We start from the raw sequence: 22,464 nt of genomic DNA on the forward strand, positions 1-22,464 counted from the left end.
AAGAAACATCAGCTTTTCCACTAAAATAGCTATGTTTAGTTTCGTAGTGATTTGGGGGTTTTTTGGTGTTTTGGGTTCTTTTGAGTGGTTTGGTTTTGTTTTGTTTGTTCATTTGTTTGTTTTAAATCATGCAATTCTGGATCACCCACTTTTTTTCTAACGCCTGCATTTTCTTTTCCCCAAGACATTGCATGTCCCGTTTTTCCCCTCCTTCTTTTAACCCACCATGAGCAGAGTGTTTAAACAGTAACTCCAAACTGTGTCCTGAGATAGTGTGAGAACTTCAACCTTCCTCTGGCTCACATCCACTGAGCTGTATTTCGGTGTGTAAGGAGCCACTTAACGACCGTACAGACAGATCCTTGCAAGGGCAGAGCCGGTCTGGGGTTTTTTTTCAGCCCTTAATTGCACAATTTCCTCACCACCTCTTTACAAGGAAACGGAGAAAAGGCGACTTCAATTCCTCTCTCTGCAAATCCTCAGGACAGCCTGAAAAAAAACCCTAGAGAGCAGGAAAATCTCTCAAACCAACAACTCTTCAGCCCCCTAACACAGCCCCGCCCGAAACTTTGATCTTCACAGCAAGGGGTGAAACTACTGTCAGCAGTTTCGCATATTTTATTTCTAGATTGAAACTTAGGTACGTGTGCACAAAATGCAGCTGTGTGTAAAATATAGACGTACCTAAAACATATACCATAATGCAAAAGGATCTGCAAGGGAAAACGCATGCGGACAGAGCATATTTATATGTTTAAAACGTGTGCATGTGTTTGTTCCCGCGGGGGTTACGTGTGCCACAGGAACGTGGATGCGGGACACGGCGCCACAGATCCCCCCGGGAGTCCACACAGAATCAAAGAATGTTAGGGATTGGAAGGGACCTCAGAAGATCATCTAGTCCAATCCCCCCGCCGGAACAGGAACACCTGGATGAGGTTACACGGGAAGGCGTCCAGTGGGGTTTTGAATGTCTCCAGAGAAGGAGACTCCACGACCTCCTTGGGCAGCCTGTTCCAGTGTTCTGCTACCCTCACTGTGAAGAGGTTTCTTCTCGGTCCCGGCTGCGCAGCCCCGTCCTCACGGCGGGGGTTGCACAGGGCGTTCTGCGCACAGAGAGGACGGGGACGGGCGGCGGCTTCCTGAGGCGGCGGCTGCTCGCCCGGGGCAGGTGCTCACCACCGCGCCCCGCTGGCAAGGGCTGGGCTGGGCCGGGCCGGGCAGAACCGCTGTGAGAGACCCTTCACCCCGGCGGAAAGGGACGGGACGGGACGGGGCGGGGCGGGGCGGGGCGGGGCGGGGCGGAGACGGGGAGAACGGGGAGGGGGAGGCCCTGCCCTACCCTACCCCGCCCCAGGCAGCCACGGCGGGCGGGACGGGGGCGCAGGTCGTGCCTGGCACCTGTGCGGCGGGCGGGGCTGAGCCCGGGGTGGTGCTGGGCGCTGGGCGCGGCTCGGCCCTCGGCGGTTGAGCCCTGGTGCTGGGGAGCCAGCGGAGGCGCAACAGGTTGTCGAAGCGGAGCCGCGCCGTGCCCGGCTGTGTCCATGGCCGGCCGCGGCCTCGCCGCCGAGCAGGGCTACATCCGCACCGTGCTGGGCCAGCAGATCCTGGGGGAGCTGGACAGCTCCAGCCTGGCGCTGCCCTCCGAGGCCAGGCTCAAGCTCTCGGGCGGCCGGGCCGGGGAGGAGAAGGTGCTGCGCATCCAGAGGCAGGTCCAGCAGACTCTGGCCAGGAAGAGCCGGGGCTCACTGCACAACGGTGAGTGCCCTCCCCGGTGCCGGGCTCGACCCTGCGCCCCTCGGTACTGCCTGGTGGTGTCGGTGGTGGTTTCGGGAGCAGGGGAAGGGGCTGCGGGGAGAGACCCTGCCGTGACCGCAGTTTCCTCGGCCCTGGGCCGCTCAGGCCAGCCGCGGTGCCGGTCACCGGCCTCCACGGGGTTTGGCATAAAATCGTGGTTCTGTCGCGTCTTTCTTCTTTTTTCCCACCCAAGTGAGTCAGAAGTTTTTCCCTCCCAGCCGCCGCAATTTGTGTGAGTGATGGGGGCTGTTCTCGGTTCACCACTGCCCGAAGAAAGAATCGAACCGAAATTCTCCTAATCCAGCAACCGCTTACTGTGCTTACTTGAATACCTTAGCTTTACCTCGTTTGCAAAATAAAATGGGAAGAAACAGAGGAATGTCTTTCCTTGTTTCACGTGGAAATTTAAAAAACAAAACAGAAGGAAAAAAAACCAAAACAAACAAACAAAACAACAACAAAAAAAAGAGGTTTGGAAAATTGTAACTCTAGGTATGACGTGAAGGGAAAACATGGAATAATAATGCTACCAGACTTGTATTTACCTCTTTCTTTGATGTGCACAACACAGTTTGAAGTCTATCAATCCTTACTTCTAAGATCTTGTAGCCAGAAAGCCAGATCCTCCTGTAAGGTTCGCACAGTTGTGCCTTTTGCAGTGTCAGGCACCCAAAGAATGACTTTGCCAGGTGTTGAAGGTTAAAGGCAAGCTGCTTGAGGAGTTTAGTCTTAACCATTAACAGTGAAGAGATGTGTTGTTTTCAAAGTGAAATTAAAATTAATTAGTAAATAAGTAAAAGGCAGCCCTTACCATGAAAACTTCAATCCTGTTTTTAAATAGGATGGTATGGCTAACTTACTGGCTATATACCCTGTTGCTCAGTTGTCATTAAAGAAGCTGTTACGTCTCATTTGTAAAATACTGTGAGCCAAAGAACTTCAAATTTCTAACTATGCTTCATTCGTCTGTCTTGACAGGCAGAGGAATGTTTCCTTGTACTTCATCTGGCTTTCATATGAAAAGCACCTCATGGCAAAAATGCATACAGTGCAGATATGGACATACTCTGCTCAGAAAAATTAGGTACACGCATTGCGTAGACAGATATACACAGCTATGCAAAGTAATGCTACACATGCAAGTTCTTAGTTTAGCAGCTCTCTTTTAAATTAGGTTTCTAAACACTTTTAAAGTGACTTGATCTCTTTTTCTCTCAATAGAGAGCATGGGAAAAGCTTTTTAAGCAATAGTTAATGAGATGGTGTCATGAACCTGAGATTATGTCTATAAACCACAGATAAAACACTATGAAGACAAAGTTTCCATCCTTCTAACTCAACTTCTCTGGAATATATTAACAAACCTGATGGATTTGGGGGTATTTGTCTTGGTTTGCTTTATTTTTCTAAAGGTCAGGTGTTTGAGCCTTTCGTGTTTCTGAAATACCGAAACTTTAAAGCTTCAGGATCAGGAGTGGCAAATGTCATGTCTGTTACATGGATTGTTCATACATAAAATGAACTTTTCTTCTTTCAAAAGTGTTCTTGTGCCCCACTTACCCTGCATTTTTTAATCCCACTGTAAAACTCACAAAAAATTAAAGAGAACTGAATCTGTTCCGTATATTTATACATTTCCTGAGAAATATATGTATATACATGTTTATCCCAATGTGCTTTCTTCATTGACTAGCTCGAAATTCGACTGTGCTTTAAGAAACATTTGAATTCTTACATGTAGGGTACCTTAAAATAATATGCACTGTTTTGCATGCAAAAAGCCCCCTCACTTTCTCTGAATTTTAGGAGTTTTCTAGATAAATTCACCAGGGGTGCCATATTGTTTGGTGTCACAGGGAAGACTTAGATGGAGCAGGAGCAGGCTCCTATGATACAACTGCACTATCTGCAAGTGTATTTCAGACCCTGTTCAGCAAGATACTTAACACATACCTAACCGGAGTGTTCACCACATACATGCCTAAAATTAACGAAGTGCATAACCACTGGGTATGAAAAATCAGTGGTAGTAAAGTCTTACCCAGTATCATCTGTGCACACCCATTTTCTGCTGGAACTGGAATCTTTGAAGCTGCAGGGACTCTGTCAGGCAGCGTAATATCTCCTTAAAGTTTCAAATTAAAGCTGTTTGCTTAGCCTTCAGCATTACCTTTAAGTGGAAAAAAAAAACATCTTTTTGCCTCTTACCCCCATATTGTTTGCTGTTTTATGCCCTTTTACCTCATTTTTGAGGATATACTTCCTCTTCTTTTTTATAATAGAAATTCAGGTCATCCTCATATTTGAGGATTCCAGCAGCCGTCAGAACATTGAAGTGAAAGACTGCCCCAGCTTCTAAGACACTGTCAAATGTTATTAAAGGGTTTTAAAGCAGTAGCTTAACAACAGCTGCAACTTTTCCAGTTCATCAGTTGCTGAACCTTTATAAATTAAAGATTATAGTACCCTGAAAAAGTGTGAACAACTAAAGCAACTGTATCGAATTTCTGAATGTTATTTATAGGTGGAAATAGAATGGTAGACAGTTGGGCCTTATCAAAGGAAAATGGCATTCAGAAGCATATATCTTAATGACTGGTGTTTCTCAGCTCACATGTTATGCAACAGTATTGTTTATTTTGTGTATAATACACTTTATTCTGTTTATGAGTCCACTTGCCCCTGAGCTTGTTCTGTTTGGAATTTGATTGGCTTTTTGAATTCATTTGTGGTACTTCTGTGTCTTTAGTATAAGCCCTGGACTAAAGTCTACTTTCCTGGGCATCCTGTACATCCTTATCAGTTCCATTGTAAAAAGTGAGGGCAGAACTGCGTAATAGATCATAAAAAAAAAAAAAAACAAGCAGCTTGATGAACTGCTGCCTCTGTAGAGATTCTTTCTCTAACACAGGGTTTAATAAACATGGTGTGTTTATAAAAAACAGAATGAAAACTTACATGCTTTCCAAATCAACAGCGTAAGATACAAGACAGTTCCAATCAGAGCCTTATTTATTCTTCAGGTTTCTTCATTTCTAAAATTCTTAGTAGTATTTTTTGTGAAACTTGTTTTTAGGGTTTGAGAGGGTTTCCTGTCCTCAGCCTTCTAATTTGCAGAATTCTGACCATGTTAACTGCTTCGTAGTGATTTTCTGTTTATAGCTTCGTGGTAAAAGGAAATAGAAAAAACTCCTTATTAGCAACTTCTACTTTCTGTGAGTTTCAATAAATCCCTCACCTCAGCTTCCTGACCCAGAAGAAATCTTTTTCTCAAATTTGAGCACTTGTGTAAATGTACTGACCAACACAAAGTAAAAAGAATATTAGAAAAACTGCTTTGAGATGAGGCATATGCTGGCAGAGTGAAGAAGCGTTATCAAAAGAAGGGTCTTTGATCTCTAGCTGAAGTGTTTCAGTGAATCTTTTGATATGTCATTTTTAACTGTCACCATCTCAAACCATCATGAGTGGAGGAGTATAAAAAAGATTAAAAAATGACAGTCTCAGAACACTTAGGAGTTCCTCTTGAGGATATAATCACTCACCTGCCGTGGACAATGGATAATCAGCAAAAGGGCACTCAGGATGCGTGAAAATATCACAGTCCTTAGTAGACTTCTGTGTATAGAGTAGAACTACACTGATGCCTGCAGTGGAGGCAGGGGAGGCAGTTTAGAGCCAAAATTTGGCTTTCATGGAAACCATTCAAGTACAACATTTTGTCATAACTGTTGTGATATCAAGTGATTTTTGTACAGCTTTTATTTTGGGCATGGAGAAGGGTGGAGGGGCTAAGTTCTCCTTCTGCACTCCCTGCATCCAAAGCGTTCCTGAGCTGCATTAGTTCAAACTGACAGGGCACAGGGGAGACTGTGATAAATGGTTCCACTTAACCGCCCACACATGGGTGTCTGCTGCTGTCTGAAATGCCTGAGTATTCCAAAATATCCTCATGGGTTGACAGACATGACACAGGACCCATACAAAACCCAGCCTTTTGTTGACTGGATGCTAGAAACAAAATGCAGTATCCTATGACCTCTTCAAATAGTATTTGTCCCCTATGGATGAGTAAGTGAATTGTGTACGTGCTTTCTGAAGAGAGAGGTTTTATGAGACTTAAAGCACTGAGTGTCATAGTTATAAAATATTAATTGTAACAGTAAAAATTTTTAAAGAAGCCTTTTTTGGTATTTTTTTAAAACCAGAGCACTGAGCCCTTATAGAAGGACTGCCTAATGATTTCTGAATATATGCAATACTGAGCAAGCCTGAGAGGTGTGAAAAACATGTAGGTTTTTGTAGTATGTTAGAAGTAAGCTGAAGGAAGCCTTACTGACAGAGGTGAGTTTTGATCAGGTCACATATTCTGCATCTCATAACTAATGGAAAGGCACAACATTTTAATTACTACTCTTTCCTTTAGCACACTGGCTTTTGGTACAAGTAAACAACACACAGTATAAAGACACACGTTTTATGTCTACCTAATAAATCTACAAATAAAGTGCTGGCAAAATAATCTACAGATGTGGTAAAAGCAAATAAGAGATACTGTAAATGCAAAATGAAATTCCATAAGCTAACATATATTGTGTTTATCTCTGAAAGAGAAAAATTTTTATTGATGGATATTTTCACAGGGACACTGAAGGCTAAAAAAAAGAGGACTACTTGAAGATAACTGCATGTTACAATTTCTGATGGACTGCACTTTGCTTTTGCAAAGAGGGAACCATTAGATATGTAGTTTATCCTCAAGTAGTCCATGGACAGCCTTGTTATTTTTAATTTTTAAAAATTTGTTTAGTAAAGATAAGGAGTTTAGAGTTAGCTAAAACTTAAACAAATTACTTGCTCAAAGGATCTTTGTGCCCTAAGTACATAAATAGCTGACAGTAATTTCTTGCTAGTTAAACTAAGTGGGCAAAAAGTAATAGCTACTAAGAAACAGAAATGTATACGTATTTAAAGGTTTGTTATATGGAAGTACTTTAATATGTAGCAATTAATAAAGTGTATGTTTAAAAAACAGGCACAGGTGATGGGCTAAGAAGGAGTCTTATTTGGCATCTGCAACAGTACATTGATATGGGAATGATATCACAAAAATGAGAGATGTATATGAGTTTGTGGATTTTGGATGTGGTTGTATACTGTCAGGATTTTTCTGCAACAGTTTCCTCTTACTGCTTTCTCATGTATCTGGGTAACCCTTGGGATATGGTAACCTTGTACTGTCACTAAGGAATTATTAGAATCCAAATAATGAGTTTGACCAAACTGCATCATTGCACTCTCATGATATAAAGTTACCGTGAATGTGTCTTAACAAATCACCTAATACATGTTTAAATCTGTCTTGCATGGCCAAAATGAAAGAACTGGGAAGTATGATTAAATAAGCTAAATAACTGCAAAGTATGATTGAATTAGACATCAAATTATTGCAGTCTGCTACTGTATTGTATTATACTATATGATATTGCACACAAATTTGGACTTAGACAAGCCACTATGTGCTAATAAGAATCATTCGTAAATTATTCTTGTTACATGACCCACTTGCTTATCGTCATTCTTATCAAGCCCTTTACTAACTACAGACACTAAGGCTCAAGGATACAGGAGCACTGAAGTTCTCAGGGATACCCACATGCACCCAATGAGGCCTGGAATCCAGCTGCATGAACTGAAAGCCTCAGCTATTTGGCCCACATACACCAGGTGCTTCAAAAATCACAGCAGACACTTGCCTGCATGTCTTTGGCACCTGAATTCCCATTGGACATAGGACTCTCACTATTTCTACAAGTGGAGACTTCGTCAGTCTGACCCAGTTAATGGTTGTTTCTTCAGATTTCTGTAGTATCTCGGGTAATACCTGCTGTTTTGAAAATTCATGGCAAATTAACTTCTTTATTGACCACTGTTATCTGTTCAGACTGAACTTCTGCAGCACACACTGACCCCATTTATGACCAATTTGAGGTGTATCTTGCTTTCAACTTCTGTTTCACCTCTTTAAACCTGTCTGTGTTATAACCGGTGCTATTTATATTTCTATATGCAGATTCTCATAGTAACATGGGAATTTCACGAACAATTATTTCAGCAGTATCTGTTACTTTAAAAAAGAGAAGCAGTTTTTCTTTGAAAATGTATTTTATCAGTGAAAGAAAAACAGCCTGAAGTTTGTTTGTTTGGTTTTAATTAAAAGAAGAATGCAGTTTTAATGAAAGAAATAATCACCATGCGCTGTTCTGTTTTCAAAGGTGGGTCATGAAAAAAAAGAATCAGAGCAAATACACTGTGCATCTTCTACGTTATTTGTAGGATTAGTGAACCTTTCAGATGCAGATTTGAAGTGTCATTAAACAACCCTACTTTACAGCATCATATGCCACATGCCTCTATAAACCATGGAATTTGTTCATGGACTCTTCACGCTCTTTGGGTGCAGCACTGAGAAGAGTAGTGAAGCATTAGTTGCTCCAATATATTATGATTAAATTAGCACCTAAGGGAGAAGAAACATCAGCAGTTGAGGTAGACAACTACAGAATGAACAGTCTATACTCAGTGTATGCTATTTGTTTACAGTAGTACATTGTGAAAATTGCTTCTCTAGGGTGCACAGTAACAGGTACACACATCAACCCATATTTCTCATCTACGAACTACAGCTGCAATATTTTCATTTTGTGTACTGTGCATGCTATAGTCAGTCTCTGGTGTAAATCATACATATATATTCAAAGTGGTTACTGTGCAAAATAAGTGTTCTTAGTAGCTGTTCAGTGACACCGTCTCTCAGTACGTAATAATCTGTCATGTTCTGGGATGTTTAAAAAATCAACTTGCTATGTTAAAACATTTTTCATTAAATAGCTACATGAACAACAAGGCTTCTAGAAGTTAAAAGTATGTCTTAAGCAAACTATGTAGGAAACTGATAAGCTGGCTTGTGTTCTCAGAAAGCTTTGCTTAACCATGTTTTGAATGTCATACACTCTTCCCATCACTTACCTATCTGATTTTCAGCTTATATCTATTAATGGTAGTGCAGACTGGGACATTTCCCTAGTACATCACCCTTTATAACAATATCATGTTTTGTTGACATCTTACTAATACGAGTCTTTGGTTACAGGCAGTTTGCACCGTGCATCCAGTGTTCCAGAGCGTGTCTATAACATGGGGATTACTGAAAATGATTTTGCACCAAGAACCCCCCATAGTTTCTCATATTATCAGTCAAACCAGGTGAGGAAAAGCCAACACTGAATAGAAATAAATATAGTATCACATGCATAGTTTATCCATTTTGTTACTACAAGTAATACCATGTAGAAGGTGTTCTGATGTTTGCTTGCTTGCTTGTTTGCTTTTTAAAGCTTGATTTCTAGAAGTGGAGGTTTTTACAACTGAGATTTGTTAATGTTTTTTCCTGCTTCTGGTGACTTTTGAGCCCAACTGCTAAACTGAACTCAGTCATAAAGACGGACTTTCTGCAATCCAGTTGGGTTTGTGAGCATTGGGTAGAAAATGAAAAACTGTATTAACACTCCTCTAAGGCAAAGGCTGTAATAAGTCAGACCTTTATTCATCTCACCATGCTGCAGGTCAGCCAGCACATCAGTAGCTCAAAGCAGCCAGAGGCCAGGCTGACACTCACCCAGCCGAACAGCTAGAGGTTGCTGGAGGAAGCCCAGCAATCCCATGGGGTAATGAGTGACATGGGTAGGGGCTGGGAATGTGGTGAATGAGGTTAGGGAACTAAGCATCCAAAGCCATGGGAAAACAGATTGCTTTGGTTTTGTGATGATGGGTAGAGTGTTCCTTATCATTTTAAATAATCCTGTTGTAACCTGTTTTAGCATTACAAGAATTTCAGCAGTACAGGCCTTGCAATCCAATGGTGTTTCTAAACGGTCTAATCATAAATTCACTTGTCATTTTGACCAACTTTTCTTGAGTTCATGACTTGAATGCTAAGATAAATAGCTGGTTTTCTGCAGGATTTGTGACACAGCTCATAACTGGTATGAACCTGTTTGAAGGAGCAACCATATGGCATAGAAATCAACACATAGCTCAGTAGCAATGCTGTTGCATGATCCACATTAGCAAACTGAAACCAGTTCAGCCTGGAAACAGATATATTTATCTAGTAAACAGCTGTATAGATAGGGGCAAATTCTTTCTTCATTTTAGATTACCTAAGAATGGCTTATTCTCATTAAATGAAACAGCCCAGCTCCTGGCCTGTTAATGAAGCAACTCCTGTTCTGTAGGGGTAGAGTTAGAATCATTTACCTGAATACACTTCCTTCTCTGTCCTCTTATCCTCTGTTCTCACCTATCATCCAGTCCATAATATTTTATGTGAAACTATTCTTTCTAGAATAGACCAAGAAGAAAACTGGAGATGACATAAGAATCACAAGAAAATACTGCAGTTTTCCAGGCAGGGAAAACAAAAAAACAAAACAAAACAAAACCAAACCAAACAAAACAAAAAAAAAGGGAGGGAGAGAGTGAGAAAGATGATTTGTCCCATATGAAAACCAGAAAAAGCCCCGAGGTCTAGTATTTCACAAAAGCATTAATCTCATTGTCCCCAAACAAAAGATAAGTATATCCTTGCATAGCTTCTGTAAAATAAACAGATATATCCGATGATCCTTGCTTCCCCCTGCTAGATTCAGCAACATTTGCTCCTTTTGTGAGTTGATTTTCACCCTCAGTAATTCCTCAACAATGAAATTAAGGGTTGTCAGTCTGGTCACTATTTGCTAAGCACTGTCCCTTCAATTAATATCTTGTATAAGCTTCTCAGTTTACCTTAAAAAATGCTTCTAATATTACAAAACTTCAATATAACATGGAAATAGAATATACAGGCTTTTGATTTATGGTTGGATGGCACTATGCTTACTGATTTTTTCAAAAAATCAGGCCATGACTCCTTTATTTCAAAGCCAGATAGTCTCCCAAGTTGATTCAGTTCTGGAAGGTCTTGAATAGAGTATGATGTCCAGTTTAAAGCATAAGAAAAAGGTAGAAAAATTGGAGAGCCCCAGATGGCACCTGAACAGTAAGAATCTTGAAGACACATCTTACAAAAAAACGTTGAAGGAGGTGGGTTTGTTGAGTTCAGAAAAGAGAAACTTATAAAACAGGATGATGATGACTGATGTCCACGCCCATTAGGGACAGGAAAAGAAAAATCATCTTAAATTGTAACAGTAGAATTAGGGAAACCATTGAAATGGTCACTTTGGTTTCCTTGGAATGTTATATAATCTTCAGTTTTAAGAGACTAGACAAACAGGGAAGGGACTATCTCTTCTTACTAAATCATACCACAAAGTGAACAGGAGGGCTAAATAACCTTTTATTAATAAGGTTAATAGCAATATGCAGACACTTTCCTATAATCGTTTAATATCTGCCTTGAACTTAATTTTAGTAGCAGATCCCCAAGGAGTTTCAAACTAAAACTAGAATCCCCATTATTAAGCAGACTGTTCACTACCAGGCATAATTGACTTACACACCTATTTTGAGTTAATGGCAGGAAACTACACGCTTAGTCTTTGTGTCCTAATATTTAGACTGTGCTTCTTCCTGCTTTCATTAGGCAGATACAAAGAAGTGTCACAGAATCTCATTTAATACACAATTTTAGTGATGTTTACATTTTGTTTTCTGATTCTGATAGCAGATCTTAGAATAATTATCTTTGCCTTTTTTTTTTGTTTGGTTTCTTTGCTGTTAACCCTAAATGTTGTGATCTTACTGTGACTCCTGTTCTTTTATGCACCCTTGAACAGGTGGCCTCACCATCCTCTTACACAAATGGCTGGGGGACGAGGGCTACTTACAAGACAATGGAAGAAAGAGCACAAAGGCAGCCTCTCAAGAGACTAGAGGTTTCACCCCAGCGAGGTCCTGAAAGATTGGCAAATGTGTCTAATGATTTTCACTATGACGGAGGGTTTTCAACTGGATTCTCCATGAGACATGGAGATAGCGGGAGATCTGTCGGGACTGTCCCACCAAGATATGCTCGGTCTGAGATTGTTGGTTACACTCTTCGTGATTCAGTGAATAGGGGACGCTCTTATAAGAGACTTTCCCAAATGGGGGCTACTAATGATGCCGTCCTTGATGGTGTCTACCCCAGCCCCACTGTACCTCTGTACCATCAAGCAGGCAACAGTCGCAGTATGACCAACCTTTTGGAGAAGGAGAACTACCTGACCTCAAGCAGTGCAATGGGACAAGTGAGATCACCAGTTGCTTCCCATTTGGGGTCTCAGAACAGGCAATCTTTAAGGTCCAGCTGGTACCAAACCACTTCCAGAAACACACAGCTCAGGAGGGAAGCTTCCCAACCAGCTTCAGTGATAACCAGTGTCACTGCAGAAACAGATGGGAAGAGGATGCCATTGACAGCTGCTATGGCAGCAGCTGGGAGAAATGGTTTCCTGCAGAGTGAACAAGTCACCATCAATGGATCTCAGCTAGGGTAAGCACAATGCAGGATCTGCTTTGATTCTGGGGTGTCACAGCTGAAAGGAACCTGTTTGTTTAAAAAGAGAAAATGAACAGACAGCTTGTGGCTGAGCAGACAGCACAATGTACGAAATGTCAGGTCAGAGGATGCAGAAAGTAGATTTGCTTTGAAAAATCCACTTCCAGTACAGCAGAGGAAAAGGAGAAAAAATGTACACGTATGTACATATTGCAGGGTCAACACCTCCTGCTCAGGTTTGGGACCCCTTTTGCCAAGAGTTAATCAATTTTATAAGGATACATGAAGTAGTCAGTGAGCAATTGATAACCTAAGACATAATACACAGTGATGTATTGGAAAATTTTCTCAAAATTACTTTTTTTTCCCCCTTGAAATTCCCTTCCAGAGAAGATTTCTGAATGTTTAAAATCAATTTCATTTTCAAAAGAGAAAATTTATCAGTTCTGAAATTCCTCTCAGGAGTGAAGTTTTTTCTTCATTTTAGAATAATTCTGAAAGTTTCCAGAGCTCTTAAGGTTCAACAAATAGAACAAACCACTTGGTAAACAGGAGGTGGTTAGTTGCACTGTTTACTGAGGTTTCTGTTGTTTCATAACCCAAACAGGATCCCAAGGTTTTTTATGTAAATTAATGATGGTGTGATTTATAACAGTGTTATTAAGAAATGTCTCTTTTTCTGTAACTGTGTAGTCATTAAGTTCATTTTTCTACATGTTGTGTGTTGTGATTAGATCTACAAACATATTGTGCCCACATCTGATCTGGATTGAAATTTTCACCTCCAGGTGATGCAGGAGTTAAGAGATTCAGTATTTATTATGTGACACTTATTCAGTCTTTACAGCAAGTAAGTCCAGAAAAAAAACAGCTGAGAGCTCACAACAGCTGGGGAGAAGTGATGTTGAAAACAGATACCTGGAAGGACTTTGTTTTTCAGTAAGACAATTTGCAAACAGGCAGAGACATCCCTTGATGTGATCATTTACTTAACTTTAAGTGCAGTCTTGCATGCGTTTCTGAGCCACAATGAGCAATTTTGGTATTTAAATTTGTGTAGGAGCAATTCTGGATCTACTTTTGCAGGTGCAGCCTCTGGAGTCTGGTTGTCTGCCTGCACAAACATCAACTGAAGTGTTTTTCATACCTGCAGATATAAACATCTATCTGCAGTCATTGTACAAGTGGCTTGCTGAGACCATGCCGAACTCCAGGTGAAAAATCTGTGACCCAATGGAAATCTTTTTGACAGTTAAATTCCTTAGATGCCCTTTTTAAGCTCAGCTCTTGCTGGAAATTACAGAGGAAAACAATTGGAAGTGCTGTGAAAGCTTCTAAAGTTCCTTTTGCAGATGTTTGCAGATTTCATTTATCTCAGTACTTCTGACTATTTAATTTACTTGTAAATATCTTGTTTAGATTTTCAAATATCCTAGGTTCTACTTTAGATTTATAGCTAGGTTTTTGGGGGAGTGCTTTTAGGGAGACTTTTAAAAAGTCTCTGTAAAATATATTGGTGAAGAGGATGGTGAAAAAGAGCATGAAAGATAAAATTCCACAAGAGATATGCACCACCTGATCCTTAAATTATGAGGAAGAAACTATAGCTATTTTAGCTGATTTAAGTCAGTATTTGTTACCTATGCTTGTGTACTAATATGTGTATGATATCAACATACATTTCTACTCTTTTCAGACATCTAAAAGACACTTTTAACAACTCCCCTTGCAATTCTTGCCACCAGAAGGGCTTGATGCAGAAGTCCTATTTTGGTTGTAGTACATTCTGGTTGATCCATGTCTAGCTACTGCACAGTTTAATGTAGAATTAAGTACTTCAAAGATAATAGACTGTATTTTACTTTGGGGTATACACTGCTGTCAAATCAGAAAAATTTCACTTGAGTCCATCATTCCACTAGTAGTACAATAATTTCTTCTGGCAAGACTTCTCAGTTTAAGACGTTAGTATAGACTTTCACGTTCTTGTGATTTCCCATTCTCTATGAGTTTAAAGTTGCATTATCTGATATATTGTTCCCTTACATGTTGCTCCCATAGTAGTGGAAGGGAGAAAAAAAGATAAATACATTTTCTGAGTAATTGGATTTTTCCAGAAATTTGCACTTTTTTTATGGAAAACACAATTTGTGTCTTTCCAAGGTTAATTAAGAGGATGTAAAATAGTGGTGTAAGGTTAAAGAGAAATAGTGGGCTAGCTATGTTTAGTATTTGAAATGTATATAAAAACATTTTCAAACTTTCTGTAGAATAATTGGCTTGTGCTATGAAATCAAAACAGAAAAATCAAAGTATAAAGATGTTATCTCTGTATCTTCCAGTAAAGTGAAGAATCGTACCAAGGGCTTAGGAAAGAGAGATATTCAACCTAAAGCTGTCTTGAGAACAGCTGCTTACAGAATCTGACTTCTAAATGTGCTGAGAACTGTCACAAAACGATTAGACACCATGGTCTATATATCTCAAAAATGTTATATTCTGGCAATTAAGGTGAAGTCAGAACTTGTCTAATCATTTTTGTGTTTAACAACCATTGCCTGAATGTGTATTTGTTTGTTGTCATTACGCATGCTAGTCAGCCACATGACTGTTAAGTTTACCTGTAAATGTTTTGGGGGTAGGATGGAGCCATTGCATCAAATTCTATTTTGACAAGAGTTATGGCGCTGCAACTTTATAAAGAGCATTGAGTGTCAAAGGTTATATTGCATCCTCTATTACTGTCAGATAAAGTGTTAGTGAGTGTTATTTTTATCCCATGAGGAGCAATCCTAGAATTGCAAAGCACAACAGGAGAAAAAGATTTTGACTACTCCTCATGAAGGAGTATCGGCTGTGAAGGGATAACTCTGGGGTCTGGTGGGCAGATCTGCATATCCAGCACTTAGAAATGTGATTTGAAGCTGTACAGGTGTTTATTTCAGTCTGGCAGAGGCTGCTGATGGACCTTTACTACACTGGGACATCCTTGGCATCCTGAGGCTGAGTTCCCACATAAATTCTTTGGTGCCCCATGAGGCATCAGCTCATGCAGCAATCTTGAGCTTGGAAAGTGCATGGATAGAGTCCTTCTCTGCTGTTAGTCACTGAAATGAGTCACAATTTAATATATTGGAGATGTCTGCCACTGTGTAGAAGGTGACTGAATTTGGTCAAAGGACTCCAAAGTTGTTGCAGTGACATACCTATTGCAGTGACATATATAACATGCTCACAAACCCCTTGTTGATTTAAGAAACCTGACTAAAACCCAAGCATGAAAAGCCTGTTTTTCTGCTCTACTTAAAACAGAGTAAGAAGAAATATGATCAGACTTTTTTTCCATTACTCATTGTTCAATATCTTTGAGTTCCTGATCAGTACATAGGACTTGCAACTTTGAGTAACTTAGTAGCTACTTTGTTTTAAATCCAGGCTGAAGTAACCTCTGAAAATCTGGAAGCTGTAAGCATTGCCAGACCAGAGCCCAGGGCACTAGCGTTATTAACTGTAGTTCTGTCTGATTTCACTTTTGTTTTAACTTTTGACACCCTCAACACACTGTCCACTTCATTTCATCTTTGTCTTGCACAACCATGCCTCACCACCTACAGATGCAACATATTTGTTCAAAACGCTAACTCGGAGCAGAAGACAAGAAATAACATGATTTATACCAAAGGGAAAAATAAAGGCAGGTGGAAACCTCAGGGTACAGGAGAATAATTTCATTTGCAACAGGTGTATTAAAATTGTTCTTCATTTCTTTGCTGTCCTTGCAGCCATACTAATTGTCTTTTGCCTTAACACAAGTAAGCAGCAGATGTTGATTTACAGTGTCACTGGCAGGAGAAATTCCAATAAAATCCATTTTTGTCTCAGAGCTCATGAGTTCATCATAAAATATTTTGGGGAAAATAGGTGGATTTCAATGTATTTGTAGCAAAAATTCATGTGAGAAATCTGCCAGATTTCTGTTTGGCTTGTCTACCTTGCTTCTCCGCAGCCCATTCTTGGCAAGCCTGGACTTCCAGGCTCTTTCACTTCTGCCAGTCCATTACTGAGAAAGTCTCAGAGCTGAAGAACAGAGTGACTCCTGGTGCAGTCCACAAACATGTGCTTTCGAAATGTTTCTTTTCTCAGCATCAAACCCCTTCATTTTTCATTTTTCTGAACACTGTTTATTATTTAATATTTCTGCTTAGTTAAAAGAAAAAAAAAAGCAAAATTTCAATTTAAGCCAATTTATTTCCCAGGCACCTATTTTAACATGAAAGGTTATTGTGTCGCAATTTCTCATTTGAGATGCATTTACTGAAATGATTACCAAGTAAACCACTCTGATTCTGGTAGCTCTGAAATATGGAGTTGTTGCCAATGACTACCTGTTTCACTGTGGCTCACAGACTGCCCTTTCATCCCTGTCTGGCCAGCCTGGGGTCTGATTCTACAAAATTATTTGATTTAAACAAACAAAAAAAAAATAGAACACTCGTGCTTTTGTCCACTTCTCTCTGCCCCCCTACCCCCTCCCGTGCCTTTTTTTATTTTTTCTTATATAGGTGGAGACTATTTGAAACAAAAAGTAAATAAAAAGTCTGGGGAACATAACCACTTGTCCCAGACTTAATGCACCTGATTGTGCCATGAATTGTTTTATGTTCTGTTTACTGGCGAAAAAATGGGTCTGTGAACAATCTTTCCAGTTTTTTATATTGTTGTTTAACACAATTATCATTCAAACAAACATGCTGGAAGCTGGGAGGAAAATGGCCACACATAATTTTAACTCTTCCACAGGCAATGTACATACTTAATGAGTAGTGGTTTTATTTTGTCCCACCTAAAAAAAAAAAAAAAAAGGTTTTACCTATATATTTCAAAATAAAACAACTTTTATAAGCTTGAAAAATGCAGGTACTGAGCCCTCAAATTTGTTGTCTGGGAACTGAAAAACTGAAGGAAGGTATGAAAAGAAATATAAAAAAGCAATCATCTCATTACTGAGAAAAACATAAAGGTATCTTTATGATCAGCAAAAGATACTCTGATTTGGTTGTGGCCTTTTTTGGATCTCAGTCCTTCATCCAGTGGTGTTTCCCTTCTGTTTTTATAATCTGAAGCATGACTTGCTTTGTCCAGCATCTCTCATTGTTGCAAGACTTCTGGTTTTAATTTCCCCCATAGTATTAGTATCACTTAAAGACTTTGTAATATTTTCTGATACTGGAAAGGGAATAATTTTCTAAGCAAAGTTAAAATTACTTGAAAAGTACAAAAATCCTAGTACTACAAGGAATTTCACATATTAAAGGATGATTTTTGTGCAGTCTTACTTCATTATATTTCCTCTGTCTATACTTTTAAGGAGCCCAGAGGGGGAGATGACTCTAGAACGTGCAGTGAGCATACTGAAGAGTGAAAATACACAGTCCACACCTAGGATTCTTGCTGCAGTAACTTTCATACAGCATGAGTGCTTCCAGAAAGCAGATGCCAGAAGAAAAGTAAGTAATTCTTTTTATGCCAGTTACAATCAGGTCAAGCAAATAGCTTTCTATAGTGTATAGCACTGTGTGCCAACATGGGAAAAACAAAATAAAACACTCCAAGAAACCTTGTAGGATATTGTAGGATACTGATGTTGAATATTTTCCCTAAAATATGCTTATGGTTTTTGCTGCAGATTCTTCTAAATCCATGGAATGGCATTAGTCTGCTCTGGCAAAAATTGGGTCTTTAATGTTTTGTGATAGGAGACATAGAAATGTAGAGTAAGCATTCACCCAAGAAGCCATCTGTAATTGCAGATGTTTATGAACAACTTTTAAAAAAACCCATGGTTTAAGATCCCACAAGCTCCTGCAATGAAAGAGCTTTACTACTCCTATCAGTTAATCCTAAAGTATAACTTGAATCTCCCTTACGCAAATTGAGTTGATTAGTTTCTGTCCTGTCTTCGTGGATATGGAGAAAACTGTCTTTTTTTTTCCATCCCTTTTATAATGGATTTTCATGTGTGTTAAGGCTGCCAAGTCTTTGCCTACTTAGTCTCCCCTTTTCCAGGCTAAATAAATGTAGTTCTTTCATTCTTTATGAGTAAGTCATGGCATCTGAACTCTGTGAGTATAATTGTTCCCATCTCTCATTTTTGACTGGCATGCTTACACTGTTGGTACAGAAATATCCCAGAAAATAAAACTCTGGGAGTTCAGTGCAGAGTTATCCAAGCTTCAGGGTTTTCTAGGGCTTCATGAGTGCGTTAATACAGTGTATGGATTAGCCAAACCAGTAAGGGCTTGCTGGGACAGCACAATTGCATTAATACATCGTTTGGATTAACTAAATTTGTTAAGTCTCTTATAAGAGATTTGTTAAGTCTCTTACAAGTTTTTTTGAAAGGGCATATGAAAAATATTCTCTTCTTCCTTATTTTTTTTTTTAATTCCACTGTCAGACACAATTATGGCTCCTTTGCTGAAAAGTGCTGTGCATTAATGTGGAAGGTGGTTATTTCAACCTCTTCCAAAAATTTCCTATGCCTGTTTTGTTTCATATTTCCTTGGTGTTATTAATACATAATCTCAGCCTTAACTCCATATCCATGTATATGCAGTGCAGGTCAGTGACAGCCAAATATCACTCAGTCTTTTGGTAGTTTTAACTTGCTTCACAGTAGATCAAAGTCTGTTTTAGAAAAAGATACCAGTACAATTAGCAGTCTTAACTTCAGATTGAGGACGGAGCTTCAGAAATGAGTGTTTGAAGGTCGTTTATTATTCAAACCTCTCTCAGGCACCTTCCCTGAAAAACAAGTGGATGAGTTAAAAGAGTTCAAATTAGAGCAGTCAGCCTCAGCCGCCTTCTGTTTTCCTGTCTATTCTACCTATCCTAACTGAATTCTGTTTGGTGCCCATCAGACTTGTTCAAATTGGCATTTTCTTGTTTGCCCTTTTTAGCCTTTCAGCCTGCATTCATTTTCTCTCTCTCCCAGTGCTTTATTCTCCGATAGTTGATAATCTGTGGATCTAGTGGTTTTTTTTGTCTACCAACGAAAATGTAGACAGACCAATTATTAGCTTTTTTATATCCTGCCCTGTACATTAGGTCAAAACAACACCACTTCTTTTGCAAGCTGTAAATCATTTAAAATTACCAACAGAAAGTCTGCATAAATGTTTTTAAAAAACAACCAGTATTGGTGTCAAAAGGGCTTATCTACTGTAATAAAATAGGTCGATGCACCTTGGTTATTTTCTGTGCTCCATTTACCTCAAGATATATATTTCTGTATTTCCTTCTGTTAACAGAGAAATGACTGTTGAATCAGGGAGAATAAGGTCAGCAGTGCAGCAGCACGAAACTGTGTCTTTTGTGCAACAGAATCAAAAGAAAGTCAGGCAGTGTAGTTTGCCAGGGCAGGAAGGGAAAAAGACTTTGTTGCATTTCATTTCTTCCTGTTGCCAGCACCTGTCGGTCATATTGAATTCTTTTTATCGTTAAATCCTGGACTTCTCAAAACAGTTGTATCAGATTTCTAAGCCTTTCACATACTGTTGATTCTACACAAGGATGAGTTTGTCCACAAAACCATATGGCATTTTGAGATGCTGGAGGAAACCGTTCCCAATTGTACATGAATGTAAAGGATTTTCCATAGTAAACTCATTCTTAAATGAGCCAAGGCTTGCGTATGCCACATCATATACCAGATTCATCTTTTGCCACAACATGTAGGGCAGGGAAACTCTTTGCTTCCATGCAGCTCCTGTAAAATAACGTCTTCTTAATTCTTCATTGGGGGCCAAAACCTCATTTTCTAAAGAATCAGATGCTGAAAAGTAGTCTTTGTTAAACATAGGTAGTCTAGCTTACAATGTTTAGTGGTCTACATTTTGAAGTTCACTGGTTTCCTATTTTATTCTCAGTATGTCACAGATGAGAAGTACTAAGTAAAATGTATTATCATTTAATACACTTTCAATATGGAAACAAAAGATAACAGAGAAAAATATTGTCTTTCCATCAGGCTAGCTGCTGAGGAAAAAAGCAAACTTGGCACATCAGGAACACTTTACATTCAGAAATCTGAAAGCAGTTTATAAATGGTCCAGAGTTAAATCTCAGATATCCATCTCACCAACATGGAAGCTAAAATACAGAGCAATTAAATGTCTTGTCAGAGAGGACAAATCTGCAGCACAGCTGGAAGAGATTTAGTTTCATTTTCTTACATTAATTATTAAAATATGATGCCTCCCTTAGTTGTAGATTTTAACTATGAAAGCTATATGAAAGCCCAGAAGTTAACAGTCATGTCCAAATGATTAATGATCTATGCTTCAAGTCTTTCAAATAGAAGCAAACGAAAAAAGTCCCTATGACTATTCAAAGATTTGCTGGGAGTAGGGTGAAGTTCGTCATTTACAGTATCTAACTATTTTCTGCTGTGTTTTGTTTTCCTCATAGGTTTTCTCACTCGGTGGTATCCCCAAACTTTTACAGCTTCTTGACATTCAGAATGAGGACATTCAGCGGGCAGCATGTGGTGCTCTGAGAAACTTGGTGTTTGAGGACAATGACAACAAACTGGAAGTGTCAGAACAGAAAGGGATCCCACTCTTGCTCCGCCTACTCCGACAAACCAGGGATGTGGAGACTAAAAAGCAAATAACAGGTAGTGTTTTCTTTGCAGTCAAGCATGAAGTGCATTAAGTAATTCACAAACTTTCCCTATGAGGTACATGATTGTTTACCTAGGCCAATGTTTACTGACTAAATACAAGAACACTGTCACCTGTTCTAAGCTCTTCCGTTAGGGTGAAATTCCAAGGTCTGAACTCAAGACCAGTTTTTAAGACAGTAAGATGAGACTAAGAACTACAACTTGCCTTCTTAAAGCTTCTTCAGAAATGACATGAGTTTCTTCATTTTCAGGAAACTTAAAGTTCTAGATATTCCAGAAAAGAAAGTGAGGATCGTAATTAATGCCCACTACTTAGACAGCAGCTCAGCCCTCACTTTCTGACATTATGCTGCCAGTGCATACTGGGAGCTCCTTCTTGAAAACTAGCCCCCGGAACTGGCAGGTGCTGTGGACAAAAAGTGGGTATCCTACTTCCTACAAATCCTACTAACCCAAATTTCTACTCAGACCTCTCTCACTTTTTGCTGTTTACACCTGAGTCTGTGTTCTCAGATCTGTGACAAGCAGAAAATCCTGCCACAGAAACAGTTTGCTCCTTTCTGTGTGCAGGGGAGTGAATTTCTGCAGGGTATCCATTTGACTGTAAAGATCATATGGTACCATCAGTGAAGTGACCTACATTCTGGATTCAGTCTTTGCAGGGCTTATGTTCTCATCCTTTTATTTCCAATGTCCTTGAGAAGGAACTGTTAAAAATAAGCAGGTCCCATTGCAATTTTGAAGGAAGAGTCCTTTGGATCAGAAACCCCATATTGCACCTCTTCTTGTACATCACTGTAGCAGAAGGAATGGTGGAAGGAAATGTCCACCATTGCTCACAAAGAAACCTGTGGTTACTGGATTGTTGGCTTTGCAGCAGCCAGTTAAAAAATGTCCATCACTTCATCCCTGCACTCCTGTTTGACCGTAGTGTATCTCTAAGAAGTCCACTGCTTGTGACCCAGATTCAGGGAAAGCAGGTTTATATTTTATAAATGGAAGGAAACAGGAATAAGTGAATAGGGATTTGTTTCAAGTGATCTTTAAAAATGCCAGGAACACAAGTTATTAAAATAACAGTGCTTGAAAAGATATAGAAGGTGTCAAGCAGCCCTGCCTTGAAGCAAAGACATGTTGAGACCTTCTGTAATCCTGCATTCTTTTAAGTATTTGAAATTCTGTGCTCCCTAAGCTGGAGAACAAAGCTTTGTATTGTTGGCTCTTTTGGCTCAGTTCTGCAAGATTGAAATATTTTGAAGTTTTTCACATTCATCAGATGAAGAATTGGGTCACTTGGTGACTAATTGCAGAGTGTGTTGTCTCTCAGTGTTATTACACACCAGTTGAGGGAAGCAGTGAAAATGGTGGCAGAGTGGCCAGAAAGCTAATGCTTTTTTCTTGCTAGCAACTTCGTAATTTCTGAGAAGAGCCTCGACTG

The 22,464-nt window shown here is 39.5% G+C and overlaps 1 protein-coding gene across 1 annotated transcript in view; it reads left to right on the plus strand.

Moving 5' to 3' along the window:
• The first annotated feature begins 1,392 nt into the window (after nucleotides 1–1,392).
• Nucleotides 1,393–22,464, plus strand: part of PKP2 (plakophilin 2) — a 44,837-nt gene continuing 23,765 nt past the window's right edge. The window contains exons 1-5 of the mRNA XM_065842269.2: nucleotides 1,393–1,758; nucleotides 8,951–9,063; nucleotides 11,637–12,334; nucleotides 17,709–17,847; nucleotides 20,810–21,017. Of these exons, the coding sequence (XP_065698341.2) occupies nucleotides 1,545–1,758; nucleotides 8,951–9,063; nucleotides 11,637–12,334; nucleotides 17,709–17,847; nucleotides 20,810–21,017 (1,372 nt within the window). The 5' untranslated portion in view covers nucleotides 1,393–1,544. The remainder of the gene's footprint in view (nucleotides 1,759–8,950; nucleotides 9,064–11,636; nucleotides 12,335–17,708; nucleotides 17,848–20,809; nucleotides 21,018–22,464) is intronic.

The sequence above is a fragment of the Patagioenas fasciata genome, chromosome 1, assembly GCF_037038585.1.
Source record: "Patagioenas fasciata isolate bPatFas1 chromosome 1, bPatFas1.hap1, whole genome shotgun sequence".
Classification (NCBI taxonomy): domain Eukaryota; kingdom Metazoa; phylum Chordata; class Aves; order Columbiformes; family Columbidae; genus Patagioenas; species Patagioenas fasciata.